Raw genomic sequence first — 27,816 nt, forward strand, 5'->3', positions numbered from 1 at the left:
CCCCGCCCCCATCTATTCTCTGCCTCTCGAATCCCAACTGATCGGCTGGGTCTTCTTTTGTTGCTCTGCACAGGAGAACGGAGCTGGAAAGCAGGTTAGTGGGGTGGGGTATGGAAGGAATGGGGATTTTGCAGTATCCTTCCTCTGCCACGCCTACCAAGCCATGGCCAAGCCATGCCACGCCCACCAAGTCACGCCCACAGAAACAGTAGTAAAAAAATTGAATCCTACCACTGAGAGTAGTAATTTATGTCATTTTGTACTAAGCATCTTCAACTGCACGAAGGTGCTTGGTACCTTTAAACATACAACTTCTGCAATATTAAATGAAACTGAAAGAGTTAAGGTGTCATCTCAGAATAATAAGAAGTAGGTTATTGAGATGGATATGAAGGTAGAAAACTATAGGTTGGTGATAGCTGCTTGTTTTCTTTGAATAATGTATAATATAAGAAGGTGCTAAGGCTCAGCAGTTAAAGACACTGAGCTTTCAGCTGGAAAATGGACAGACCAGGTTTGAGACTCGAACACCACAGCTCCTATCCACCTAGCCATTCAAAAGCATGCACGTGACAGTAGATAAATAGGTATCACTTTGGTAGGAAGGTAACAGTGTTCTGTGCACCTTGGCATATACCATACTGGCCACATGATCATCAAAGTATCTTCAGACAATGGTGGCTGGAGATGAGTGCCATCCCTAAAGTCAAACATGACTGGACAATATAATGATTAATAAGTGATAGTAGAAAAACAAATTATGGAAAATATTCTGAATTAATGTAATTTAGGAGGGAAATATCCTTCCATGTGATATAAATTTATTGATTTATTAAACCAATTTATATAGCAGCCCATCTTACAAAATAGCAACTTTGAATGAATGAATGAAACAAAAAACAGTAAATAAAAGTTAATGTAATAATGTTAACGTAATAATGGTGCGGTGGCCTAGAGATATAGCTCTTGCCTCACAATCAGGTAGCTGTGGGTTTGATCCTAGGTAGAGGCAGGCATTTCTCTCTGGGCACAAAGAGAATATATCTGCTGAATAAAATTCTGCATTGGTGACAGGAAGGGCATCCGACCAGTAAACACTCAGCTCCATTCAGACTCCAACCCGCAAGGGATTATGGGGTCATTAAAAGGAGATGATGATACTATTATCTGAATAAGACACCATGTTTAATTTTGGAGATTTATACTTAAATTCTGTGTAAAACCCAAAGGTGCTTTTCCAAAAGGCAACTGGACTTTGTTTTTAGGACTTGGTAGGAAAACCAAAGTCCAGTTACCTTTTGAAAAAGCACCTTTGGGACAACCACGACCTGGATGACAGAATTTCCACAGATATACTGTGTGAAACATTTTAACACTTTCAAGCATATTTGTAAAAAACTTAAATGTAATCATCTCACACTCAACGTATTATTCAACAATTACAGCATCATTTATTCTGTGACTTTCATCTCTGTCCATCTTTTATATAAAATGGCTGTGTGTATCCAGTTAAAATATATATATATTTGTTTTCTGAGGTTCTCGGGGTATTTGTATGTGGATCTTTGGTTGTTCGGGTTTCTCCGCGTAAGATTGAAGTATCTAGGCAACGTTTCGATGAAGTCTCATTCATCATCTTCAGAGCCGGAGACAGAAGCCTGAAGATGATGAATGAGACTTCATCAAACGCTGCCTAGATACTTCGAATCTTCGCGAGAAAACCCTAACAACCAAAGATCCATATATATATATATATATATATTTTTTTTCTTCCTAGTCCTCTTCCTGCACGTTCAGGATCTGCTCTTTCTTTTTCAGATGAATCGAGCGTTATTGGTTGAGACAGGAACTGACCAACCAACTTAAAATGAGATATCATATTTTATATCTTGCTGCATATTTTGGATGAAAATGTGTGCATGATTTTTACCATAATATTACTAGTACTAGATCTTGATTTTATGTCTTAAAAGTTCCTCAGATAATTTCTGTGACTAAAGTTATATGTATGGTTTTCCTCCCACATGTAAGAATATTACACATAACCGCCCCTCTCCCAAGCAAATCAGCATGAAACAAATCAGACATCATTAACATTATATTTATTTATATTCCAGCTTAATACAAACTGGATAGAAGCATAAACATAGTACATTTCTACCATTTTCAACAAAAATATATAACCAATATGTACAATTATTGTATTAAAAATACAAAAGGGATACAGACTCCACCAATGTCTTTCTAAAAGACATACAGGTACAAGTAGTATCAAAAGTATGAGGAAATCACCAGTAAGTCGTACATTCTGCACTTGACATCACAGAGTGAACTGAGATTAGCAGTCCTATGGTCTACAATTACTTAATTCCTATATAACATTTGTGCAACTTGTGAGACAGCTAGGTTTGTTCTGTTTTGCTATATGCACATGAGGTCCATAGCCTATATAATGAAACTGGCAAATGCATATTACATGTAAAATTACAAATGCATAATTGACAATGTGATATATAAGCAAATCGAGAAAAGCTATGATTATAGAAGAAAGAGATTAAATAAAGCACTGACATTGTTCAATACAGTGAAAAACCACTGTAAATTGATCTTTATAAGTTGATACTATTTACTTTTATCTACTGATCAATATGATCAGCTGAATTTAATGGAAAAAAAAAATCCAAGAACAGCAGTTTCTCACATTTGAGTACTACTCGGATTGGCAGCCTTCACTTTTCTGGAGTCTGTGCAAAACCAAAAATAACAACAGAAAATAGAAAGGGGATGTAGTTTCGTTTCCAACACTAAAGGGTTCATAGCAGCTGTAAGCAGGTGATTGATACCCACTGGCCTCGTCTATATATGCAATGTTCTGTAAAAGACAATTGTGAATAATAGTTCACTGCAAAAGCTTGCTGAGCGACACCTACTTTCTTCAAAAGGTTCACTGTTTTCTAATGCCAAGCCAATAGCAACACAATTTGAGATTAGTATTAAGGATTGGCACTGGTTGCAGGGTGTGCTGAATTGCCTTAATACATTACCCTGATTATTTCTGTGTGACAAAAGCCCATTATGCAGTACAAGGAGGAGGATGGGGGGAAAAAAATCATGTAAATATTTTCAGTAAAAGATGATATTGCCATTTGACAATTGAGGACAAATATTTTTTACTCACCATCCTGTATTCCTTAAGGCACAGGAAAAGGACACTAACTTTCTTCACAGATTATTTGCAAGAGTCAATAGAATCACATCATTAGAGATGCAAAGCAACAAAACCAACAATTCTGAAATTAATCCACTGTGTTTTGAGTGGAACACTAAAAACAAAGCTTGAAAGGCTGAATCCTTCCTATAAACCATGCCATTTTTAGCTAACCACATCATCACTTGAAACAAAAAAAAAAAAGTAGTCCAGGCTAGCAAACTTTCTTAAATAATACAAAATAATACTGTAGTTAACGCAGGTGTAACCTTTTATCCCTCTCCAAATACAATATATATATATATATATAGAGAGAGAGAGAGAGTAGCAACAAAGGCATTGTAAACAAGAAACAAGCACTGGGTACTTGAAGGATTTCAATACATTTCTTTCTTTATAAAGGCCAAATGTATTTGTCCACTAGTTGATCTCTTCGTCAATCAAGTGAAGTGCTAGGATCAATGATTAAGATAGGAAAAAAAAGAATTTAAAATGCTTCCAGGCATGGGAGAGTGCAGTCAAGAGTTATGAGTTGATCTTGGGATTTGGAATGATACTGTGTGATGTGGTAGACAGCGACAGTGAGAGCTGAGAGAACGCTGCACTGCGCATTTCAAGCAACACAGTTTGAAAAGTGCCAGGGCAATTTCTTCACAGTATTTCACATGCAAGGGAGGAAAGGGTGGAGGGGAGGAGGGGAGAAGAAGCCCATATGCTGCTTTAAGGCAGGGAAGGAGGCACAGGTCCACCATCCTTTCATTAATGTTCCAAGGCTCCTATATTAGGGATGTCATCTTGTGCTCTCCTTAAAGTTGGCTTACTTGTAATCCCGAAAGCTCCAATTCTTAGACGGCAGAGACTTGCTCATCTTCTGCAAACACAACATGACAGGAGGGAAGTAAAGATAAAGATACTTAAAACTCAATACCTGCGTTCATGCTTTATCTTCCTTAAACACTGAATTTTTTTGGGGGGGACTATATTTTCTTTATTTCCTCTCCACTAAAGTACTAAATGTTAATTTTAACGTGTCAATTAATTAAACTTGACAGTCAATTTGACATTCTGCTCAGAAGGTTTTTAAGTGATAGGTTTGTCACATACTTTTTTTTGTCAGCCTTGTCTTCTAGTGAATACATGCATTTTTCTAGTTTTCAGAATTGATTTGCCATTGCTGTTGTCACTGCCTTTTTCCTAGTGCTGAAACAGAGGGATTGATCCAAACTTTCCCTGCCGGCCTCATGTCTAAGGCAGGACTAGAACTCAAAGTTTCTTGATTTCCAGCCCAGAGCCTTTAACTGTTACAGCAAACTGGCATATATTTGGTATTCTTAAATTTGCTTCCATTTAATTATGATCCTGAACTATATATTACAATTGAAGTACACCTTTATAATTGGCCTGAGGGACTTCACTGGAATTTGACCATACCTAGCTAGTATTGTGGAGCAAAATCAAGAAAGCCACCGTTTCTTCAGCTTTGCTTTAAATATCTTGATATAGAAAAGAGTGTATTTAAAAATGTCTTCAACATCTGTTCAGAGAAGCTCTTTTTCAACAAAAAAGCTATACACCACATTTAAACAGTTATCAGCATGTGGTATGAGCTTTCAGCCTTTCACAAAGGCTGGGGAGAAACCTAGCATATTTGCCATACAGTTAATTATCTTTTCCTTCATAAACATATTCAGGTAACAAAGTGAGAAATTTAAATGAGCCTGAGTCATTTTTTTTATTTTATTTTTTTGTAGATTTGCACCATCCCTTCTAATGCCCTTTGCGAAATTATCCTTTTATGATTTTCAAAATGTGATAAGATGTTTACCATCCTCCTCTGTGGAAAACCCTTGAGACTGATAATGAGCAAGATGAGGGTCTGGCTCGTTTGGTTTATGCCACTGAGGTTTGTTAACGGGCCTGATAGAGGAGTGACCCTGTGACTGCTGCTGGGAAGGCGAAGCTGAAATCCCAGGGCCTTCATTAGACCGGGCCACCATCCTCGACCTCTGAAGTGCTACGTTGTAATCTGGAGGTTTTCGGGCTGGATGAGAAATTCCTTCCGCAAAATCAATAGGTATTCCTACATAACCCGGAGGGGTTGGCGGTGGCTCACGATAGCGACCCTCTTTTCGAGCTGTAGTAAAATAATACACTACATATTAGTGTAACATCATAATACATACTGATATTGACTCTGTATTAGGTTATGTGCAATATTTTGCAAACCATCGTAACGATGAAAAATCCGCTAAAGGTCACAGCCTTTTGTGGATTTGCAGCATCTCCTCAAAAGCCGCAACTTTTTTATGACTTCCAAAATGTGATATGATGTTTACATGATCTTGATTACGTAAGCCAGTCAAAAGGCAGTTATGTTTTCAATTTTATTGATTCTCATGGGGAGCTGATCATGGGTGCAAAACTTTTCTATGAAGTAATTATCATACACAAGTGGTTAATTAGGCTTAATTCTGCCATCTATCTACATAGTTTAGACATTATTTTAATGTGCGTGTCTGATTTATAAGACACAAATAGAAACACTTTAAGAAAGCTACAAAAAAGGCAGAAAAGCGATTGATCAGAAGTGGAAATTGAAAACCATTTTAGAAAGCACCCATAAAGGGAATTCACAAAGGAATGGTGACATCTGGAAAAGATATCTTACGACTTTAGTACTATAAAAATATAGCTACTACAAGGATTCTATGTAATAAGGTGTAATAATATTAAACCAATTTGTGAAATAAATGGTTTTAAATTTATATATATATATATTCCCTCCTTATAACAAGATTCATGTTTTGCCTAATTTTTTCAGCATAGTTCAATAAAATCAGTAAAAGCAAGTTAATTATATTAAAACCAATAAAGTATATAATTTGAAGTATTCTTCCAATAAAACCATTGTTTTTGTTTATTTTTCAGTTCACTAAACATTTCAAGTTTTTTTTTTCAAAAACAATTTCTTGAAGATGCCCATGTAAAAAGGGGTTTGAATTGGCGTAGAAAGCAAATTGAATTGGTATCTGGCTAAGCTGAAAGACAACATAAGTCCTTTTGTGAGGAGGGAAAAATGAAAAATCAATCAATTCAGACAAAATGAGTAAAGAAGGCATTGTAATTATTGGACCTCATTGTAGGTTCTGCTTTGGCACATTCCAGACTCCTCACTCACTAATTTTTTAACATTTTAAAAAAATGTTTGTATATGTGTGGGGGAGAGGGGTGGGGGGGAGAGAGCTGGAATATTGCAAAGGACGTCTAACATCATTTCTGTTTTTAAGACCATAACCTTTCTTAGACAATCAACTGATGGGCCAGTGCTTCATTTGCAAGTCAGCTCAATTGTTAGAAAAAGGACAAAATTTACAAAGAAACGTTGTGGTGCTTAGTAACTTGCTGTTTTGTTAAAGGGAAATCCCCCACCAGCCCCACCAGTCATTTTATGAGTACATCAACCTGGTTTTCCAATTCCAAATATCCCAGGAAGCCAAAAGCTGGCTGGTTTAATTATATGTCCACACAGTCAAGTGAAATTGTCAATCTACTCAAAATGCTTCCTATTCTTAACTAATTTGATTTAACTGGGTCATTAGGACAACTTTGGATGCTGTGTAATTACTAAACCATTATGGTGCTAAGATATATGGTCAGTAATTTGCTTTCAGAGTTGGGGGAAGCTGATGGTGAAGGTGGGCTTAAGGTAGGAGATACAGGCTAGATTGGGTGAGAAACAGCAACTGCGCATGGGGAATTTATCTGTTCCGTAACTCTTAATATTTGCACACGTTGTCTTTATCAATATGCATTGCCTTGTGCAAATGAACTTCATAATTTGGCTTTAGTAACATGATGATTATTATGACAACGACAAAAGTAGTATCTGCAGCAGAAAGCATTACTTTTCATGGTTTCATGAAAAAAAGAGATAAAGGTTAACCTCTAGGTACATTTTTTTTAAAAAAGTCTAAATAAAAATATCTATAAAATAAATTCGTAATAAATACGTAGGATGTTTTGTGGAAAACAGAATTAAACTTACCAATAAGACCCTTTGCGTTACTTGTTGGCATAGCTATGTGAGCCGGCATAGCAACGGGTTTGGAGTCCTCTGCTGTCATAGACGTCATGCTACTGGATTCCGCTTCACTTGAGACATCTTTCCCACCCCTCCGTTTTATGGTACCTGTATCCCCTTCGGAGTCCTCTCCCCAGTATCCTGTGGAGGAGGCCCAGCTGGCTCTGGACTGTGCTTGATCGAGGCCCTCCCTCCCTTGACTCTGCCTGGCGTATTTTGCGCCAGGATCGGAGAACATCAAGGGGTCCATGTGACTGCCTGAGGCCCACAGTCCTGCCCCATCGCCTGAATTGTCAAAATGAACATGTCCAAAAGGCAGGGTTTCCCAACTTCGCTGATGTTGTATTGTCTGTATGTTGTCATGGGAACCGCTCGAGCAAGAAGTCCAGCTCCCCCGGCCACTATCCGCCGCATCAAGTGACGCCCGGTCTCCCTGATCCTGGGACAGCTCTTCCGTACTAGGAGAAGAAAGCATGGTGGCTGCAGCATAGAACCCTCTGTTTTCTGACAGTGCTGCATAGGAGCTAAAAGTGCACAGCAATAAAATCATTAGTCACTGTAACATAACCCAGTGATGTAACCAATAGCGACTGGTGGAGCAGAAGACAGATTTTATACAAATTTTATTCCCCCGAATACATTAAAAAGTTATTCCTCCCTTACTTATTTATATGCTGCAATTATACAAAGCACTTTAATCATTACAGATCCAGGCAGTCCTCAACTTACAACTATTCCTTTAGTGAACATTCAGGGTTATAACACTACTGAATAATATGACTTTTATGATCGTTTTACACACTTACAATCATTGCAACATTCCCAAGGTTACATGATCAAAATTTGGGCACTTGGCAACTGGCATGTATTTATGACAGTTCCTGTCTCCTCGGGTCTCCTGGATCACCATTTGTAACCTTGCCAGATGGCTTCAGACAAGCAAAATCAATAGGGGAAGCCAGGTTAGCTTAACGACTGCATGATTCACTTAACAATTGAACTGACTCAATTGAACCACCCTGGCAAAAAAAATGGTCATAAAATGGGGCAGAATTCACTTGATTAGCCACGGAAATTTTGGGCTCAATTGTGGTCATAAGTTGAAGACTATTTGTACTGGAATATCCAAATACTGGCAACTAAATATATCATAATCAGTCCTATTTCAAGTAAGACAAGGTTGGTTTTTCAACATGTATTTTTTCTATTGTTCTTTATTTCATATAAATGAATAAGAATATAATATAGGAATAAGAATATAAATGAAATAAATAAGAAAATATTCAAATCTAGCAAAAAAAACACCAATAGATCAGTCTTAGAAACGTATATGGTATGGTGATACACAGATAAATAGATGCATTGTTGGACATATATACACACACACATACACAATGTTTAAGTTTTATGAGCCCAGTAAAAGGCTACACTGCTTCAACCATTGCGTAAAGGACTTATCTTGCTTTGAAAGATCTTTTAGTTATTGAATCTAAAAGTGCAGCAGAGAGGAGGGCTCAAGACTGGAATTAGTCTGGACTAGATAAGTAAACACAAGAAGAACAAGGTCTGACTCTCAACCACCCCCGACCCCATACATTTGAGCCTTATCTAATCTTCACCAGACAAAAACTGCTGGCTGAGGATATTCCTGTGAAATAGGCATAAAACAATAAAATAGCAAGTCTGAACACCACATGTGTGTATCCGGTTGTTCATGCCTGACAGTTGATCTTTATTACCGATCTTATAGATTTGATCTTATAAATCCTATAGGTTTAGTCTTATATTTTGTATAATTTCTAAGTCATCAACAGGCAAAATGGTTGAAGTTTTATAGCAACGTATGTATTCAAAACCTGATTCAAAGAGCGGAATAAAGAAATAAAAATCACATAGAAATCTTAAATACATAGAAGACATGAACATCATACCCTAAACTGTACTGATCCGGTTCAACCATGGCTCTTCTTTCAATCCTGCCCACTCCAAGATTAGTCTCGACAATGCTGACTGAATGCCTCTGTCTTCTTTCATCTTGTAGAGACCCTGACATGGAGTCAAAAGAAGAATTGCTGACAATGCTAGACCGGGAAGAAATTTCACTGTGACCAGAGTCGGAAAAGTTATCCACTGTGCCACTAGGAGCCAGCATGTAACCTGCAGGAAGAATAATTTAATTACTTAATAAAATTTTCCAAAATTTTTATAAAAACTACAAATGAACAAAACTAATTCAAATGTCTTCTTATTCCAAAAACAAATAAAGTACGATGGAATATTGATAACATCTCATTTCCAAGATGCTGAGTTTGAAAAGGAGGAAGTATAATAGGCAATGTACTTTTTTGATAAATGTATGTTTTTTATCAGTTTGAAACCCTACTTCGCACAATCCTGATGAATACAGTCATATAACCTTTAGCATGATTCCTTCACAATGGACAACTATACTTGCACTTTTTATTCAATACTGACACAATAAACTAATAAACTGTTTGGCTATTCTATCCTTAATAGTACAAAATTTAAAATATGCAGTAGTAATTTACTTTCCTTGAACTTACTTATATGCTTTTTGAAAGAATTTATCTCCACATAAGGAGATGCTATGCCTGAAAATGAAGGCAATCCTATGACTTATTAAATTCCCATACTTCTGTAATTATGATTCTTGACAGCACACAAAAAGGAACATAAATGCCAATGGAACAGTAAGAAATTGTAATTAAAAATAACTACCATTCAGTCTAAAGACAAAGCAAGAAATAAAGAAAAAAAATATTAAGAAGATTAATTATTTCATGATGTTTAAAAAGTGCTTTGTAAATGCTGTGTATTGTTGCTTTCAGAAGCTCTCTGGTGTCTGGGCTAATCAAATTTCCAAGGAAAAGACTTCTTTGCAGCTTATGGGTCAAGACAGAGAAACCTATTTTCCCAGCCTTAGCTCCCAGCCTCATAAAAGTAATGAAAACTGACTTTTCAGAAGAAAAAAACAAAACCAGAAATAAAGTTATAGAACTTGTGATTATGAAATAACTATAAAAATTGGCGGTGGCTGAGTTAATTAAACTCCTCTAAGTCTGTTCAGATGAATCAGCATTTTTCTAATTTTTTCAGTCAACTGAATGTAAAGGGAGTATATAAAACTGTTAGCAGTGGGTTTGGGGTTTTTTTTGAGACCAAGCATTCAATATTGCCTATAAATTTATGCATTATTTTAATATAAATTTAAGAACACAGAGAAAATTATTCCCTTAAGGGACTTTATGACATAGTATATAATTTATAATGGAAGCAAATGTCTCTTCATTATAAAACATAGTTTACAGGGTTTTTGGCAATGTATTATTTTTTTTGGCAACTAATGATTATGGCTATTGTTAACTGTTACTGTAGCTAACTATGATTAGAGAGAGCATATGAGAATTTTAAAATATTAATATATTGTATTGTATATTATCAAATATATTATATTTTAAAGTATATTAATATATTTTAAACTATATTTTTAAAAAATATTTTAACAAATTAAAAATGTAACTAAAGTACATTTTCTTGGAGAGCTCTGGGGTGAAGTGGGAGGAGAAGATAATTGTGAAGAAGCATTTGAAATTGTGTCTTCTGCTTGCTTCTTGTGGCGGTCCAAACTTCCTTCTTCAGAGAGTGAAAGAATTTTCTTTAAAGCTTGTGGGGAGTTTATGCCTTAAAGAGAAAAAGGAAAACAAACTTCAGAGATATACACACACAGAGACACACAGACACACAGACACACTCTCCTCAGTCAGTATGTGCATAAAAAGGCACCTCGTGGACCTTTCAAATGTAATATTAATTACATTTTAACTCACCCTTTCCCTGTAAGGCTCATTACCCATTTACATTTATCTTCACCACTCCTGCCATGAAATTAGGCAATACACTGAGACAGAAGAATGACCCCCAAATCTCAAAGTGTCTGACACTCTTGCTAAAGTCAACTCATGACAATTCACAAATTATTATGATTCAGAAGAAACAACTGATCTGTATAACTCATCATAGTAAAAAGTAAGTTTGAATAAAATACATGCAAATAATGACCAATTCACTCTCCGGGGAAAGAGAGGATAAGACTTCATCCACATATGCTCTGGATGGCTTCTCCTCGTGAAGAGAAGAGAAATGCAGACTGCATTTTTCGCACCAGGAGGTGATACGATTCATCATCTTGCTCCCAACCACAGTGGAGACTTAAAAGACATTAAGTTCAAAAACCTTGCTTTCTAATCCCTTTTGGAAATTGCTCATCAACTACTATCAAGTTTTAAAAGCCTGGGTGAATCTGCTTTTAATCATGAACAAAAAAAAGTTTTAATCATAAACTTTAAAAAAAAAAAGAATCTGAAAAAAACACCAAAAAGCTTAAATAAGATTTTGATCGTAGAAAATTATAAAAACCATTTAGGGTCCAAATAAAATTGGAATAGTGAATCATTTACAATAAAAATTTGGAATTAATTATAAAATACGAACAGATTCTTGCGGGAAATCGATCCTGTTTTGGTTGTTACAAGGCATAACAGGCTAAGCTAAGAGATGGGATATGGAGTGAAGCAAAACTATTTGTAACATTAAAAGATGAAAAGTATATTTATACTTGGGATGAAGATTTGAAATCGCTTCTTTATACACTTTTTCTTTATTATAGTCTTATTCTTGTTTTTCTTCTCTTTTCTTTTTCATTATTCTTTTCCCTGCTATTATCTTTTCTTTAAGTTTAGCTTCTATTGGATTTTACTATTATTATCATAATTCTTAATAACAATTGTATATACTTTTATTTGCAAAGTTATTGAAATTTTTCTTGTGAAAATTTGTTTTCCTCCCAAACAAAATTCTTTGCAGAACTTACCAAATGGTGGGAGGTCTTTTACTGGTACTTTCTTACGAGAAGGATAAAGTGATACAGCAGGAACCTGTAAAACCTGGTTTGCTTTGGACTGTTGCTGCTGCTGAGTCTTCTGTTGCATCCCTGACCGATGTGTTACGGGGGACGTTTCAGCTTTTCCAGACCGTTTGTCCCCTGGAGTTTTGGGTACTTCAACAAAAAATATAGAATGGCATAGATTAAGATGATAATTGAGTCTGTTAGAATGTTTGAATTTTAAATTAATGACAAATGGTGTTAATATTTATTAAAAAAATAAAATATAATCTGTTCTCTAGATATTCCAAAATATTCCTTGTTCAACTGAAAGGCAATTATCATTAAAAATAATATGGCATCATAATAAAGAGTAATAAAACTATTTACATAATTTAAGACATGAAAACATAAGATATTAAAAACAAAAGTATAAGAAAGTATAAGTACAATCTGCTTTGGTGTACGGTAACCAGTTTGCTAATGCAGATAGTCTAATCATAAAGACTTTTCTTACTTACATGGCAAAAAAAATATTTAAATTTATTTTCATGTATTTATTATTTGTAACCTTCCATAAACTTATATACCTTAAGAAGAGTTAATTATATTAAGAAATTAACAAATTATAAAAATCAAAGTTCTTTAATAAATAAAACCCAAATGTTTATGAATAGCCAGGCCTGAACTTAACGCCAAAATAAAATTATTATTTGTATAAGTTGACTTGGGTGCAGTTCATCTGTACCCTTAATAATTATGAGGATACAGAGGAACATGATTCAGAATACTGTAATTCTTTAATTTGTACTCATTTCATCCTTGTCATTTGGGATACTAACAGAGAGTAAAAAAAACAACACTTACGGGTATTGCTGGCTGGTTCACACTGCAACGACAGTGCCTGAAGACTTTCTTCATCCATTTCTAAGTCTAGGTTAGAGAGATACTGTTTGACTTTTCGAGCCATCTGGGCATCTTCATACAGCTTTTTGGCATTAAGAAATGAGCTGCGACGCACCCGTTTTTTGTGTCCACCTGTTTGTGCGACATCCAGTACTGCTGTGTTTGTACTACCTTGGCTAAGAGACCTAGGATAAAGGAAGATGATAAGTCAGAAATTGAGCTCATCGCTAAATCCTTTAAAGAACTATAAACATGCAAAGATCTGCATGAACTCAGTCTATAGTAAAGCTCACATGCCTCATTCAGGTAAGTCATACAACTAAAATAAAGGCTAAAAATCAAGGATTTTAAAATCACATTTTAGTTATAAGTCTCTGCATATCTTCATTAAAACATATCCATAATACCTCCTCTGCCCAAAATAAAAAATAATCAAATTCTACATCATTGGGAAGAGATCCATACTAATTCTTCACAATAATCTATTTCAAAAGCAGTACTAGTAAACAAAATGGACTCATGCATAAAAATGTCCGTAGTGAGTAAATACAAATCAAATTTCACTGAAGCTTAATGTTAGATACCTTTTTAAACAATGTATATTTGGAATTATATTTATTAAAACATTAAATTTATTGCAAACACTGTAACAAATGTCTCTCCTCTTTTATTTTTCCTGGTTGAAATGAATTTCTTGTTATACAATAAAGACTCTTATTAGTTAATAAGGAAACAACATGCAGATTTGGATGTTTTTCTGTATGGGAGTTATATCTAAGTCGTTAACAGCAAAAATGAAGTTTGGTTTGAATGAAGACCGATTTGTAGAAAGATAATTTAGTTAGTTGAGCTGTAAAAAGCACTATATTTAAAATGTAGTTCACACAAATTTGAATAGTGCTCCTAATTTATGAGACACATCTAAATTTATTTTTTGATATAACTGAACCATCATCACACAACCCAATTTTGGAACACAAATCTAATTACATGGGACTGCTAAATCCAATCAAAGTGTCTCATGACTTGTAAAGTTTCACAGCTCTTAAAATTTATGACCTCAAGCAAAAGAAGCACTAGGATTAAATTTGATGTAAGTAACAAAGTGTTATCAAAAAGGAAAAAGTTGCTAAGGCATCAGAAAATTAAGGAGAAGCAAGAAAAGTACAATGCAGAAGTTCACGAAAGGAATGGCTGCCTGTATCGTTCTCTCCAGCCACTTACCCCAGACTCCTCCATTTCTTCTTCCTGCAAGTGAGAGCCATGAATATTGAAGCATGGATTTAAAGAAGAGACAGAGAAAGGTTATAAGCTCAGAAGAAAAGAGTCAGACTTCAGGACAAGCTGTAACAGACATCCCAGAATAGCCTTCTCTCGGGCACTTTTTCAGAACAATTAACAATTATACATCTTTGACATTGGATTGGGACTGATAGGGGCATGTCGGTTTTGAATGTGCTTTGGACCTCCCTATGGAACTATGGAATACCAATTGCCCAGACAACAAAGCAATAAAGCCTGATTCACCTTTTGGGGATAGTTTTTCATTGGAAAATAAATTTTGGATTCCTATTTAACACATTTTCTTGCCTTTCTGGGCAAGATACACTAACAATATGGAAGGCTTTCATGAAATTAAGTGCAGGAGATTTATGTTGGACGACACTATTTCTTCCCCTATTCATCCTGATTAAAGGTAAATAAGATAGTGACTAATTGTACACTGCAATTTGACCGTCTTTTATTGTCTTTAATCAAGAATATTACATTGTCTGTTCTTTTCTTGCTTAGAACACAAAAAACGATCCTGCAACGGACAGTCATCTTTATGAATAGCAATGAATGAATATATTTTTTTTCCTAAATTATTTTAAAACTCATTCATGGTATATACTGTATTATTGCATTTTGATCATAGTTCAGCATGATATTTGATAAATTTAAGAATTCAAAAGTAGTTCTGAAGCAAAAAAACCTCAAGCTGGATTTAGTTAAAACTAGACAACAGTAAACTTCAGATTCAATCTGATAGCACAATGTCATTGCATTGTTTTATTTTTCTTTCCTTGTTTTGCCTTCTTCTTACATAATCATGATATGATATGATTATACATAATATGATTATATGATTATAATAAAAAACTAAATCTGAAGCACAATTGATGATGGCTTAATACTTAAGACATTTTTTTTAATTTTTCTTCTTCTTTCTTCTCTCTTTTGTGTAAATTACTCAGGTATTTTACCTCACTCCTTTCTCCACTATAATACTATTTCTGAATTGTGCCTATATATGACCAGTGAGAATGATAAAGGATTTGACATGGAACATATCAAGTATAGAAAACAATCACAATTTAAGATTGCTTGCACTGAATTAATTGTGTCAATAGAATCATCTAATTTTCCTGAATAAACATACGTAGAATGTTATTCAAATTGTTAGAAAATGTGACATGGTAATAAAACAATCTGAGTGCTTATGCTGAAGTAGTCATAATGAGAGAATCACAGATAAATCAGTGGGAACGCAAACCCTGAATACTAATGTCTAAATGATGAGTAGTTCATCTATTACGTATAATGTTTATTGAACATGTTGGATTAAGGATTCTGATGTGAACCTCAAAAGGGAAAGTACATTACTTAAAAATGCTGAAAAAGTTCTCAAAGTTCTCCAAGGACTTCATTGGTTCTACTCAAAAACCTATATCCTACAAGGATGCTAGAACTCCCATGCTTGATAAAGGCCATAGATATACTTTTTATACTAGGGCATTGCCCTGAATGCAGAGGTAGGTGCTATGTGTAGCAAAAGCAACCAGATTTGTAATTCATTTCTTGCCTTATTGAATTGGGGCGGGGAGCCTTGTGGATGTAGACAAGTTCTGGCTTGTGTTTTACTTAAGAGGGTGATCCCTTGCTCCCAATTACTCATCACTGCCAAGCCACGGCTTTATAGCAAAAGATTTAATTTTTAATGTCATTTTTAAAGGTAAATAAATATTTCTATAGTTGTAAAAAAATGCTAAAAAGACCATTGCAGATTGTTCCAGATTGATAAATACAAGAATCCATGATTATGTAAAAACATGTAGTTATCTAAGAAATAATGATCTCTTTTCCAATTCATTTAAAATTCTACATGCTTATTAGTTAAGTAAATTAACATAAGTAATTAATGATTACAGTACAGTATGCCTGCCTCTTATTACATAGAAAATTATTTATTACATATTTTAACTGATTTTCTGTTGGTCAGCATACTCACCGAGTCCTGAACATTAAAGCAGGATCCATATTAACAGAAGCCATTCGGCCCACATGGCGGATCTCTTTTGCAATCATTCTTAGTTTCTCAAAATTCACCAAACCTTCCACTTTGGAATCATTTCCTATGTTACAAAATAATTATTGGCAAAGAACTATTCATTTTTTCTATCTGTTGTAAAAACAATTGACACACTTCAGCAGAATGCTGAATACATGGTAAGTACCTGATGTAATTTAAACTTACCTTCATGAAGAAATGTAAGATCCTTTTTTATTACAGGGAACAATGGAATAATGGGCGGCTGTAGATTTTGACTATTCAAGACATTGCGGTATTTTGCCATGTTTCTAGATGGATCAAATAAGTCCTGAAGATCTTGAAACAATTTCTCGTATTTGCTTGGAAGTTTTTCCCACGTGGTTCGTAATCTTGCAACCGGAGCTAAATTCAGACCACTAAACAATATTTTTAAAAGGTTTTTGAAATTTGCATGTGCACCACTCATATTCAGTTTGTAAATCAAGAATTAAATTAATTCAGTTAACATAAACATAGCTGAAAATCAGACAGTAGCGAAGAAAGCTTTTCAAGAGTTTAATCTTAAAATAAAAGCAGAAATCTTTGAACAGTGAATTGAAGGACAATAAAAAGATAATACACTATTTATCTTTTTCTAAACGTTCTCCCAAATATTTTATAACACTGCTACAATACCAAGTAATACAGTACAAAGATGTGACAATGATTATTATAAAAAACTCTCTTAGGCTTGAGTCTCTGCCCTGATATTTGACATTCAGCCTTCATTTTCATAGTAATTTGGCTAAAATATAGGTAGTCTTCAATTACAACCACAACTGGGACCAGAATTAATATTGCTAAGCAATGTGGTCATTAAGTGAGTCTTCCGTTTTTATTATTTTTGTAATGGTGGTTAAGCAAATAACCATGGCAGTTAAATACATGACATTAAGTCATTAAGCGAATCTGTCTTCCTCTACTGACTGTCAGAAATCAGCTAGCTAGGAAGGTTGCAAATGGCCAGGATGCTGCAGCCATCATAAATATCATGCCGGTTGTTAAGTATTTGAATCTTTATCATGTGGCTGTAGGGATGCTGCAAGGGTCATAAGTGTGAGGACCAGTTATAAAGACTTTTTCAGTTGCATTGTAACTTTGATTACTGAATGAATGTACTCAAACAAAAATGCCTGAATTAAGTATTCTAACTTCTTTCAATAGCATTAAGATATTAACAGATCAAAATTGCATGTTTTCATATTTAATTATAATAAGGGACAAGATACGGACCTCAGTATAAACTTACAGTACCATGTTCAAACTTTGATATTTAAGATTTTAAACATTAAAAAACTCCAGAAAACATGTTACTGTGGAGAGTTAGTGTTAAACATATATTGTGCTATAATTTAAGAGATTATGTTTGCAAAACAATTTACTGATGATATATGACACTAACTAAATTGTCTAAAATTTAAAAGAAATATCAAATAAGGACTGGCAATGAGAAAAGGAAGGGTGAACTTATTAACATGCATGGCAATAAAGCCAAAACAAGGATACAAATTCATACAACAATGAAAAAGATATTACGGTCTAATATCATGATGAAACTAGAATTATACTTATTGAGTTGTACGGACAAGGAATTAAAAAAGAAATACGGGAGTTTTGGTTGACATAAAGAAATACAGATTGATTGTTTATTGATTGATTGAATATGCCAACCATGTCCCCAATAAGGCAACTATGAGTGGTTTACATATTATAAAAAGATAATCAGCAAAACAATTAAATTTTAAAACTATGCACATTAAAAAATTTAAAACTATGGGGAAAAACAGAACCAAGGAGTCAAGGGGCATAGGGATGAAGTTGTTTTACCCTGTCAACCACCTCCAGTGGTAAATGGCCTCTCGGGGACCCAAGCCAAACACCAAAACCAAGTTCGAATATTGTCATGCCCCATCAGGGACTGCATCCGAGAAGGATGTTTTTATATTTGTGTAAACAGCCTTAACTTGCCATGGGTGAGTAGACAGCAATATAAATTTTCTAAAACAAACAAACTTATGTCGCATTAACTCTTAAAAGAGAAATTTGTGGTCATTCATTTCAGTCCAAGTTTTTGGGATACTTAAGAATGCTTATAAATATATTTATAATGAAAACTTGTAATTATTATTTAAACAGGGAAGAAAACTTACTCTTACATTACTCTTGTCTTTATAGCTACTGAGATCGCTTCAGGTTGATAAAATATTTTTGTAATATAAATTTACTAATTCCTAAAAATATACAGTATATGTGTATGTGTATCCTACTTTCCAATACCTTTTTAATTACAAAACATGTTAACCTTTGATACCCTTCTACATAAACATGAGAAAGAAATCTATCATTGCTTACCTTATTATTGCAAACATTGAGTTAAAGTTCTTGCATTCTCTGCAGTGCAGAGCTATCTTAATGAAGTGCTTAATTATCTTCATCCTTTTCAGTTGGTTGGTTTCTCGCAAAATCTCAGATGCTACCCAAAAGGTTTCTTGGTTTATTACTTCTTCAAACTTTTTTAAATTAGCACAGTTAAATTTAGATTTCAGTTTAAATAAATCGTCTATGTATTCTGTAGGTTCAATGTTGCGGAACAGTTCAAAATTACGCATTGAGAGTTGGGTAGCCACCTCTATAGTGCTGAGCTGCAGTAGAGAAATTTGGCTCTCTCTTAGCAATTCCTGAGCATCTTCATCTGAACACAACGTTTCTGTCTCCATGTTATTTTTCAGATAATACCTGGAAAATATTTTTCACATATTAACCTATCAGGTTTAAATAAATACACAGCTTCCAAATGACTTTATTTACTGGATACCAATTGTAAGCCAAAATAGTATCTATTTTTTCACCTTCCACTAAGCTGTATTCTGTCCGCAAGTTTGGAGAGTTGATCTGGAAGTCTCCGCTGCTTAATGACACCCTCTGGAGTGACAGAGACCTCACATAAAGAATAAGCATCTGGGGTGGTGGTTAAAGCAAACTCACGAATAGCTTGAACAACTACTTCTTTTGCAGTTGTGTCCTTGCTTATCATAATATAGCGACTTTGCTGATCCGCTTTAAAAACTCGTAGAACCTGATCTGGTAAATCTGTAATGAAAAGAAAAATACACTAAGACACATAACAGAATAAAATGTCACTGTTTCTCAGCAAGGAATAATATAATAAGAATAGGCATATTTTTCTTCTGATAACTTTTTCTTCATGATAAATCCTTCTTGCATAAACACCTTAAGTATCCTGTTTTTAGAATATTGTTTTCCTATTTATATTAGATATCCCATCTAAGACATATGTAGAATGGATACACTAGATTTGAACAACAGACCTCTCTGTAAAGTGTACCATATATTTCCACCTATTCGATAAACAGCTGGTATACAGGTAGTCCTCACTTAATGACTGGCTGGCAACTTCATCACAAAATGATGTGATTGTTAAGTGAACATTATAACATTATATAACCAAATCTGACTTATGTTAATTATGTTACAATTGTTAAACAAATAACTCACAGTTGTTAAACATGATATCGCATGACAATGACTTGTTACTTTACTGCCAGCTTCTCCATTGACTTTGTGGGACAGAAGCTGGCTATGAGGGTCAAAAATACAAATCACTTCACCATAGGTCACTGTGATTGTCGTAACTGCTTGCAGGTAGTGAAGAACCCATATCACAGAGACATTGCAATGGTGAAAGTTCAAGGACCAATCATAAATCTACTTTTTCACTGCTACCATAAATTTAAATAGTTGCTGAATAAATCGTTAACCAAGAAACTATCTATAATCATATTGGAAATTTATTTACTGCATGAAGGCAAAGTAATGAACTATATTAAAATTACTAAAGTCAAATTTGGCAAGCTCCCCTTTCAACCTTCCCCTACTGTACCTGGTATTTTTAAATAAACTTATTTTAGCGTCATGCTCTACCAATTTTGTACTTGTTTATTGAAATAACCAACTTCAAACCTATAAAACTGATTAGTTTTCAAAAGCTTTAGTCATGATTAATTAAGAGAGTTAGTATTTTACCTGTTACTATGTTTTTTGTGTGGGCATCATTAAATTTACATACAGGCATTCTGCATCTGTACAATGAATCAAGTTGAATGTTCTAAAACAAAATCCATTATTTTGATATGAGCCCTGTCATATCATGTTACATACAAAGACAGCAGTATCTCCAACCATCTCAATTCTGATGACTACCAGAATGGATCCAAAATACATACTCAGTCTTGAGTAGGGTAATTTGCTGGCCCGTGTAAATTTATGGATGATCAGTTACAAAGCAACAGTTACCAGCTGCTTAATCACTGCTTGAATCCTATGTATAGATGAGTAACCAGCAACGGAACCTGGGGGTGGATGCTTCTAACAAATTCTAACAATGCCAGTCAAATATTGAAAACGTGAGAGGAAGAATTAAGATGGCTTTTTAAAAAATCAAAATCAAAACAAGACTGAAATGGTTGGCAGGAGTCCTATGTTTTCACGAAGTGATTCATAACGAGTTATAGCTCCTATCAAAATCTTAAGCTCTAAAGTTAGCAGACTACAGTATCTTTGTGGATGAATCACATGAGACAAAATTAAGGATCAAATGTTCTAATATAATGTGAAATACTGATTTGCTGAAAGCGGGGGCAATTTTTTTGAACCGCCTCATTTTGAATGTACCAGTGATGAAAAAGGAAGAGGTACACACTACTCTGGAGTTCATACTTTCCCTAACCCAAGGTCACATGCATCTCATTGCACCCTCCCTGATCAATGCCATGCAAATCGAACACTCCCTCACACTTCCTTGACCTGCACTACACCTCCCTCTCATTCTTGTGTAGTATCCCTTGCTCCCTTCCTTGACCCAGGCCTCTTACTCACCCCTTGTATTGCCTCCTTGACATCTTATTGTGTCCTGTGCACCCCCTCATTCTCTTACCCACCTAGCAACAGCCACTTACCTGCCTGGCACCTTGAAACTTGCAACTTCCTGTAGCTTCCTCAATGACTTTTATTATGGAAAGCCAGCAGAAAATTGCCCTGCGTAACCACTGTGGGATTTGATTGACCATCTCAGTTAGATTGTGAGGATTAATATCATGAAGAGGTGTGGTCATGCTTTATGATAATTTAGCAACAGAAATTCCAGTTCCGGTTGCCATCATGAGTTAAGGACTACCTGGATACCTCTGAATGATACGGAATGGACACTATCATACGCGAGGTTTCAAATCTATAATGTCTACCAAGAACTGCATTATGTCACAGTAAATTCAAGTAAAGGAAATGGAACATCTAATTAGTATCTTGCATTAAATTATATTTAAAGATCTTAAGTGAATGCCTCATACAATGAAATAATCAGATTTAAAATGCAAATCTGGATTATTACCCAAACCTATTAAAATGTAATTTGAATTTTCAATGTACAATCCAATTACTCTGGAAAAGCTAACTACAAGTTTAAAATATCCATGTAACTAAACACTCTTGCCTAAGCAGCACTACAAACTTCTTAACTATATTAGACAACAATTCTATCTTTTTTTTTCTATTTTAGGATCCTTAAGTACTAATACCTGGATGTTCCTCCATCTTAGTCTTTATGCAGTCAATACTAACACCAACTAATTTAAACTGTAAACATGCTATTAAAATACAAATGGCAGCTTGAGTTTAAAACACAACTTCCTTCAAAATTCCTAAGGGAACCATATATATTGACATTAAATAGACTATAGAATATTAAGAAATAGTTTTCAAAAAAGCACACAGTATTTGTTGAGGAAGTATATAATCATTATCATTAAGTTTATAATCATTATCAGCTATCCTACAGGACAGTTATTTCACTTCTCTTTATAAACTAAAATTTCTTTGTATTTTATTTACTAACTTCAAGCAATACATTTCTCTTCTTCAGAGAACGTCTATTTTTCCACTGTCATTTCTTTCTCTTTACCGTCCTCTTAACTGAATTCTATATGCCATGGAGAACAGTTAAACAATCTGGGAATTTTTAGTTTACTGAAAATATGGCTGGGAGAAAATATCACAGTATATTTATGCATAAATATAGCATAAATATAATCTTGAAATATCTAAAGAGTTGTCACACAACTTCTCTACTGCTCCAGAGCAGTGGTTGCCAACTGGTGGGCCGCAAGAAAATTTTGGTGGTCTGCAGAGGAATGTCACCCCAAAGCACCCACCCCCCGCAAAGCAATTAATCCAGGCTGCGAGGAACAAAAGGCTGCTCTGCCCCACAAGGCCCACGGGAACACAAGACTTGTGTCGCTTGCATTAGGAACAACACGAGGTAGTGGGGGGAGCGCGGAAAGAGCGGAGGGGGAAACCTGCCTGGCCACCGGGTTGCTTCTTCCGCTTCTTTCTTCTTCTGCTTTTGGCTGCACACAAGGAAAGCAGCAGAAGTCTTTCTTTCTCTCCCCCAAACTCCACCAGAAATGAGTTTTTGGGATCCTGCAAGGCATCCTGCTCCAAGAGGCTGCACTGGCAAAGACTCATTTCTGGCAGAGTATGGAGGGAGATAAAGAAAGACTTCTGCTGCTTTCCTTGTATGCAGCCTGAGAACAGAGCTCAAAGCAGGCTAGGAATGGAGTTGCTTTGGAGGGGGTGGGAGTGTGTGAGGGAGAGAGAGAAAGAGAAAGAAAATCCCCAACCCTCAAAGTTAGATCAAAGATCTCTCTCTCTCTCTCTCTCTCTCTCTCCATAATTATCATAACTTTTTAACATTGTTATTTGTTTCATTTCATAGGTTCAGCTGTCTTTCTCTTTTTGTTAAATGTTATTTTGTCCAAGAGTGTTACTACTGCTGGCCTCATTTCCTGTGAATGTGATAACTGGTCTGTAATGGTTTCTAAAATAAGACCATGACTGGGGACATTCACTCATATGAGCAACCTAATTGGGACATATTGGGTATAGTTTACTATGTTACTGAATTTGTGTACTTAAATAATCTTACCCATTTCTAAACATTTCACCGTGACATGAAGCAAACTCAACTGAACTTAAGACGCACATATTTCATGTCAGTTTCTATATTCATCAACCAAATAAAAGGTTGATTCTAGATGACAATCAAAATTTGATACTCACCTGGGGTTGTATTGAAATCTAAGATTCGATGATGTGATTGCAATAAATCAGGATTACTTGATGACAGTGTTCCACTGACAGGTAGAGCAGGTGGAATGTGCTTGGTCTGCCTTAAACCTACAATGCTATCATCCTGAGATTGACCAATTCCAATATCACTACAGTAACAAGACAGAAACATAGTTACTGTGCTTACGCAGTTAGTCTTGTATATAATGTAACACATCCTTTCTCAGCATTCCTGCAAGTTATGAGCTTTCTTGCTGCTCGAAACTCATTGACACATAAAATTCATAAATTTAAGCATAATTATGAAAAACCAACCATAATAATAAACTAAAATAGATTCACGAATCTGATAACAGATGAAATGGCATTAATATATCTAGACACGGATAAAACTGAGAAGCTCAAGTTTGCTGTAGTACCTATGGAAAGAACAGAAATTTATCCATGGATGGAATAGCATTTTAAAACTATAGGTAAATAAAGACTGGTATACTTAATAATTAGCTTCAGTTCCCAAATTATTCATGAGTACATAAAAACAAGTTTCCTGCATCTTTATAGTGTAACAGTTATTTAATCAGACTCTAATTATCAAGAATAATCAAATAATATTTCACTGAGCTTCATTTAATTTTGAGAATAAAAGAAAAAAGAAAAAGGCTGCTGCTACAAAAATGGTTTTTTAAAAAGTAATTTAAGTTTCTGATATATTTGAATGCATATTATTGCACTACATCGATATTTAATTTTGAATAAACCATTTTAATTCATGATGGTTACACTACTAATTCTATTTTAGGTAAACATGAATACCTAAATGCTTGAATTGAGAGATGCTAAGAATTTGTTATAACACGGGTAGCTATACAAATATTTAAAATAAATAAATCAATACATAAAACAAATCAAAGTAATTTGGTTGTTTAACTGTGCAACGTTATGCTAGCCTCAGAAAGAGTGCTTCATGGCTTGTAAAGCATTTCTTCGCTCATTCCTGGAGTATCTATGGGTACCTACAATGGTTCATGCTGGAGGTTTTCAGGCTGTGGAAGTTGTTCTTTAAAATATAACTAAACCATATAGAAACCGAATCCTGATCAAGATGCAAAGCCCTAGTGAAAAAAAATGCCTCTGTGTGAGTCACATTTTTTTATCCCCTGAATTCTCTCATGGAATCCCACCAAGTTCTCATGGAAAGTAAGGGTTCTGTTGATTGGTTTTAAAAATCCTGCTTTATATTCAAACTTGGGAGTGCCCAGGCAAACTACTATAACTTGTAACATCTTGAAATACATCCTCCGCATTGGAAAATGTAATGGAATCTGCTATGTCACAGATTTAGGATTGGAAATATATATTATATTACTTTTAGCAATGTGGGCTAGCTCAGGGGTGTCAAACTCAAGGCCCATAGGCCAGATCCAGCCCGTAGGATGCTTAGATCTGGCCCATCGGGGCACTCAGGAAACAGCAAAGAACCAACCCGAGGTGCTCCTGCAGGAGACCATTGTGGCCAAAAACGGGCCCTGGGGCCTCCACGCACAGTCCTCAAGGGCTCCGTTTTCGCTAGCGGAGAGTTAGAAAAACAAACTCAAAACAAAACAAAAGGAGAAATGTTTCCCCTTTTGCATTTAAGCAAGAAGGGACAGGAAAGGAGAAAAGGAAAGAAGAAAAGACAAAGAAAAAGAAAGTAAGTTGGAAAGAGGGCAAGGAAGGAAAAATAAGGAAAGAGGGGAAGGAAGAAGAAAGGAGAATGAAGAGGGAAGGGGGAAAAAGGGAGGGAGGGAGGGAGGGAGGGAGGGAGGGAGGGAGGAGGAAGGAAGGAAGGAAGGAAGGAAGGAAGGAAGGAAGGAAGGAAGGAAGGAAGGAAAATGAGAGTGAGGGAGAGTCCAAGGGGAATCCTGCCACAAGTGGCCCTAACACGAGTGACATCAAGCTGGCCAGGCCCACTATGGCCACACCAACCTTGGCCCCACAACCCTGATGCGGCCCTCAATGAAAATGAGTTTGACACGCTTGGGCTAGCAATACTAGCTGAGTGGGAAAAATTGTCTTCTCATCCTTAATAATTTCTTGCAAAATGCTATCAAAATGCAAGAAGAAAAGATGAAGCTTAATTTCTTTTTAAAACAAAAAACATGACTAACAAACCAGTTCTGGAAACCATTGGGTTGGGTTTAATTATTAACACAAAGCACAGATCAAGATGCACTGATGGATTCTCTCTGTATATTTGCTTCGAGATTTCTTATCATTTATTCAACTGTCAAAACAATCTTAGAATCTTTCTCTAACCAACAACATTTTATTTCATTTACCTGTATTCTTCTATGCCAGGATCTATATTCAAGCAAACAGAACGATCAATTATGCCTACTTTTATTCTAAGACTTAGAAAAATAGAAATAATATTTCATTTGGTTTTCCATAAGCATATTTTGAAATTCTTCCCTTTCATCCCTGGTTTATTCTTCTATGCTCTTTGTTTATAATCATTTGTCAATGCTAAAAAAATGCATGGGTGACATATCTAAGCTAATGTAGTATATAGCGTGAAAGCATATTGTCCTTCTACATTTCACACTCACTTGTATGGTTTCTGAGGCAGGATACTGATGCGGGTTTTGTCCAGTATTTTCTTTAACTTGTTTCTTCCTCCAACAGTGTTGGCTTTGCTTTTCTTTGTTACTTTTTCCAAGCCCATCACCTGTTCCACATCAACTGCAAGATCTGGGATGGAGTAACGGCTTGCTTTTTTAATATCACCAATTTTAGGAAGATGAGGAGCACCATTTCTTTTGTCCTCAGACAATCTTGCCAGAAGTTCTTTAAAAACTGCATAGAAAGAAAAAGAAAGCAGGTGGAAAAATAGTCCTCCTCCATGTATACTTTTCAAGTTCCAGTAAATAGAAGATTCCACCAAGGTCCATTTCTAAGCAATGCATTCATTAAATGATTTGCATTTGATTTTACGTTATGTGCCATGTTGCTAAGCAAATCACTGCTGGTGTTGAGTGAATCATGCGATCATTTATGAATCTGGTTCCCACCATTGACTTTGCTGCCAAAACCCCACTGAGAAGGTCTGTGATGGAATGTAGTCTGGATTCCCAGGAGGGGAAAAAATGCAATCCAAAGGATCAAAAGACAGTGAAGTTTAGATAGTTTGTGTGAGAGAAAGAGTTAAGACAGCTTGCTCCCAGTAGTTTTCAGATTATGTTTAATGTTGCAAATAGTCTGTTTTAGTTTGATAAGCTTTTTGTCTATAAATCAGAAATAATAAAGGAAGCTGCTTAGAAGAACTTCAATCTGTCTTTCTTGGTTTTTGAAGCCTAACATTTTGATTGCTCTCCTTGATCTCTCAGCAGCTTTCAAATACCATCAATCGTGGTATCATTTGGGGCCAACTTAAAGAGATGAGTGTGGGCCGCACAGTTTTGTGCTGGTTCACTTCCTTCCTTCAAGGCAGTGTTAATAGGGAGTGAGAGATCCAGTTCCCCTCCTTTGTGGGGTGCTGCAGGGCTCTGTGTTCACTCCGTTTTAATATCTACATGAAACTGCTGGGTGAGAACATCTGACACCATGGGAGGACATATCATCAGTATGCTGATGATACACACCTTTACCTTTCCATCCCAGTAAGCCAAGTGATGCTGTGTCTGCCCTTTTTCAGAACACGGAGGCTGTAGAGGTCTGGATAGGGGACAACAGGCTTCAGCTGAACCCTGGGGCAAGATAGAGTGGCTGTGGGTACAAGAGACCTCAGGATTCAACTGTTTATCAACTTTCATTCTGGACAGGTTTGCACTACCATAGATAGGTCTAGCACACAATCCGGGGTTCTCCTGGACTTGGTGTCTCCTACTCTAAGAGGAGGTGGCAGTTGTGGCTATGAGAGCCTTTGTACAACTTTGTCATACGCACCACTTGTACCCTTACCTAGATTGTGAGGTCCTGCTCATGCCATCTCTTCGTTGGATGTCATCTCTTTGTTGGATGTCATCTCTTCGTTGGATTACTATAATGTGCTCTACTTGGAGCTAGCCTTGGAAAGAATTCAGAAGCTACAGGTGGTGTAGAATGCAATGGCGTGCACGCTTTGGGGGATCTTTTGTCAACAGAATACTGCTGCGTAACTTCGGTGTCCTCTTAGACTCATGGCTCCTGCTAAAGAGCAAGTGGAAGCTGTGGCTAAGAGGTCCTTTGGGCAGCTCTGCATTGTG

General features: G+C 35.7%; 1 protein-coding gene across 5 annotated transcripts in view; it reads right to left on the reverse strand.

The window, feature by feature from the left end:
- Positions 1-2,085: 2,085 nt before the first annotated feature.
- RAPGEF2 (Rap guanine nucleotide exchange factor 2) overlaps positions 2,086-27,816 on the reverse strand; it is a 139,165-nt gene continuing 113,434 nt past the window's right edge. For 4 of the 5 annotated variants that reach the window (XM_087936682.1, XM_087936681.1, XM_087936685.1 and 1 more), the window contains 14 exons: positions 26,182-26,428; positions 23,585-23,742; positions 19,300-19,540; positions 18,803-19,186; positions 16,616-16,827; positions 16,370-16,493; positions 14,323-14,346; positions 13,060-13,283; positions 12,181-12,366; positions 10,839-10,991; positions 9,221-9,446; positions 7,254-7,813; positions 5,034-5,342; positions 2,086-4,079 (listed from right to left, as the gene is read on the reverse strand). In XM_087936682.1, coding sequence (XP_087792808.1) covers positions 4,054-4,079; positions 5,034-5,342; positions 7,254-7,813; positions 9,221-9,446; positions 10,839-10,991; positions 12,181-12,366; positions 13,060-13,283; positions 14,323-14,346; positions 16,370-16,493; positions 16,616-16,827; positions 18,803-19,186; positions 19,300-19,540; positions 23,585-23,742; positions 26,182-26,428 — 3,074 coding nt within the window. In that variant the 3' untranslated portion in view covers positions 2,086-4,053. The remainder of the gene's footprint in view (positions 4,080-5,033; positions 5,343-7,253; positions 7,814-9,220; positions 9,447-10,838; positions 10,992-12,180; positions 12,367-13,059; positions 13,284-14,322; positions 14,347-16,369; positions 16,494-16,615; positions 16,828-18,802; positions 19,187-19,299; positions 19,541-23,584; positions 23,743-26,181; positions 26,429-27,816) is intronic. The other variant, XM_087936683.1, reaches the window with a different exon arrangement.

The sequence above is a fragment of the Pseudonaja textilis genome, chromosome 6, assembly GCF_049901715.1.
Source record: "Pseudonaja textilis isolate UNSWEBS1 chromosome 6, rPseTex1.2, whole genome shotgun sequence".
NCBI lineage: Eukaryota > Metazoa > Chordata > Lepidosauria > Squamata > Elapidae > Pseudonaja > Pseudonaja textilis.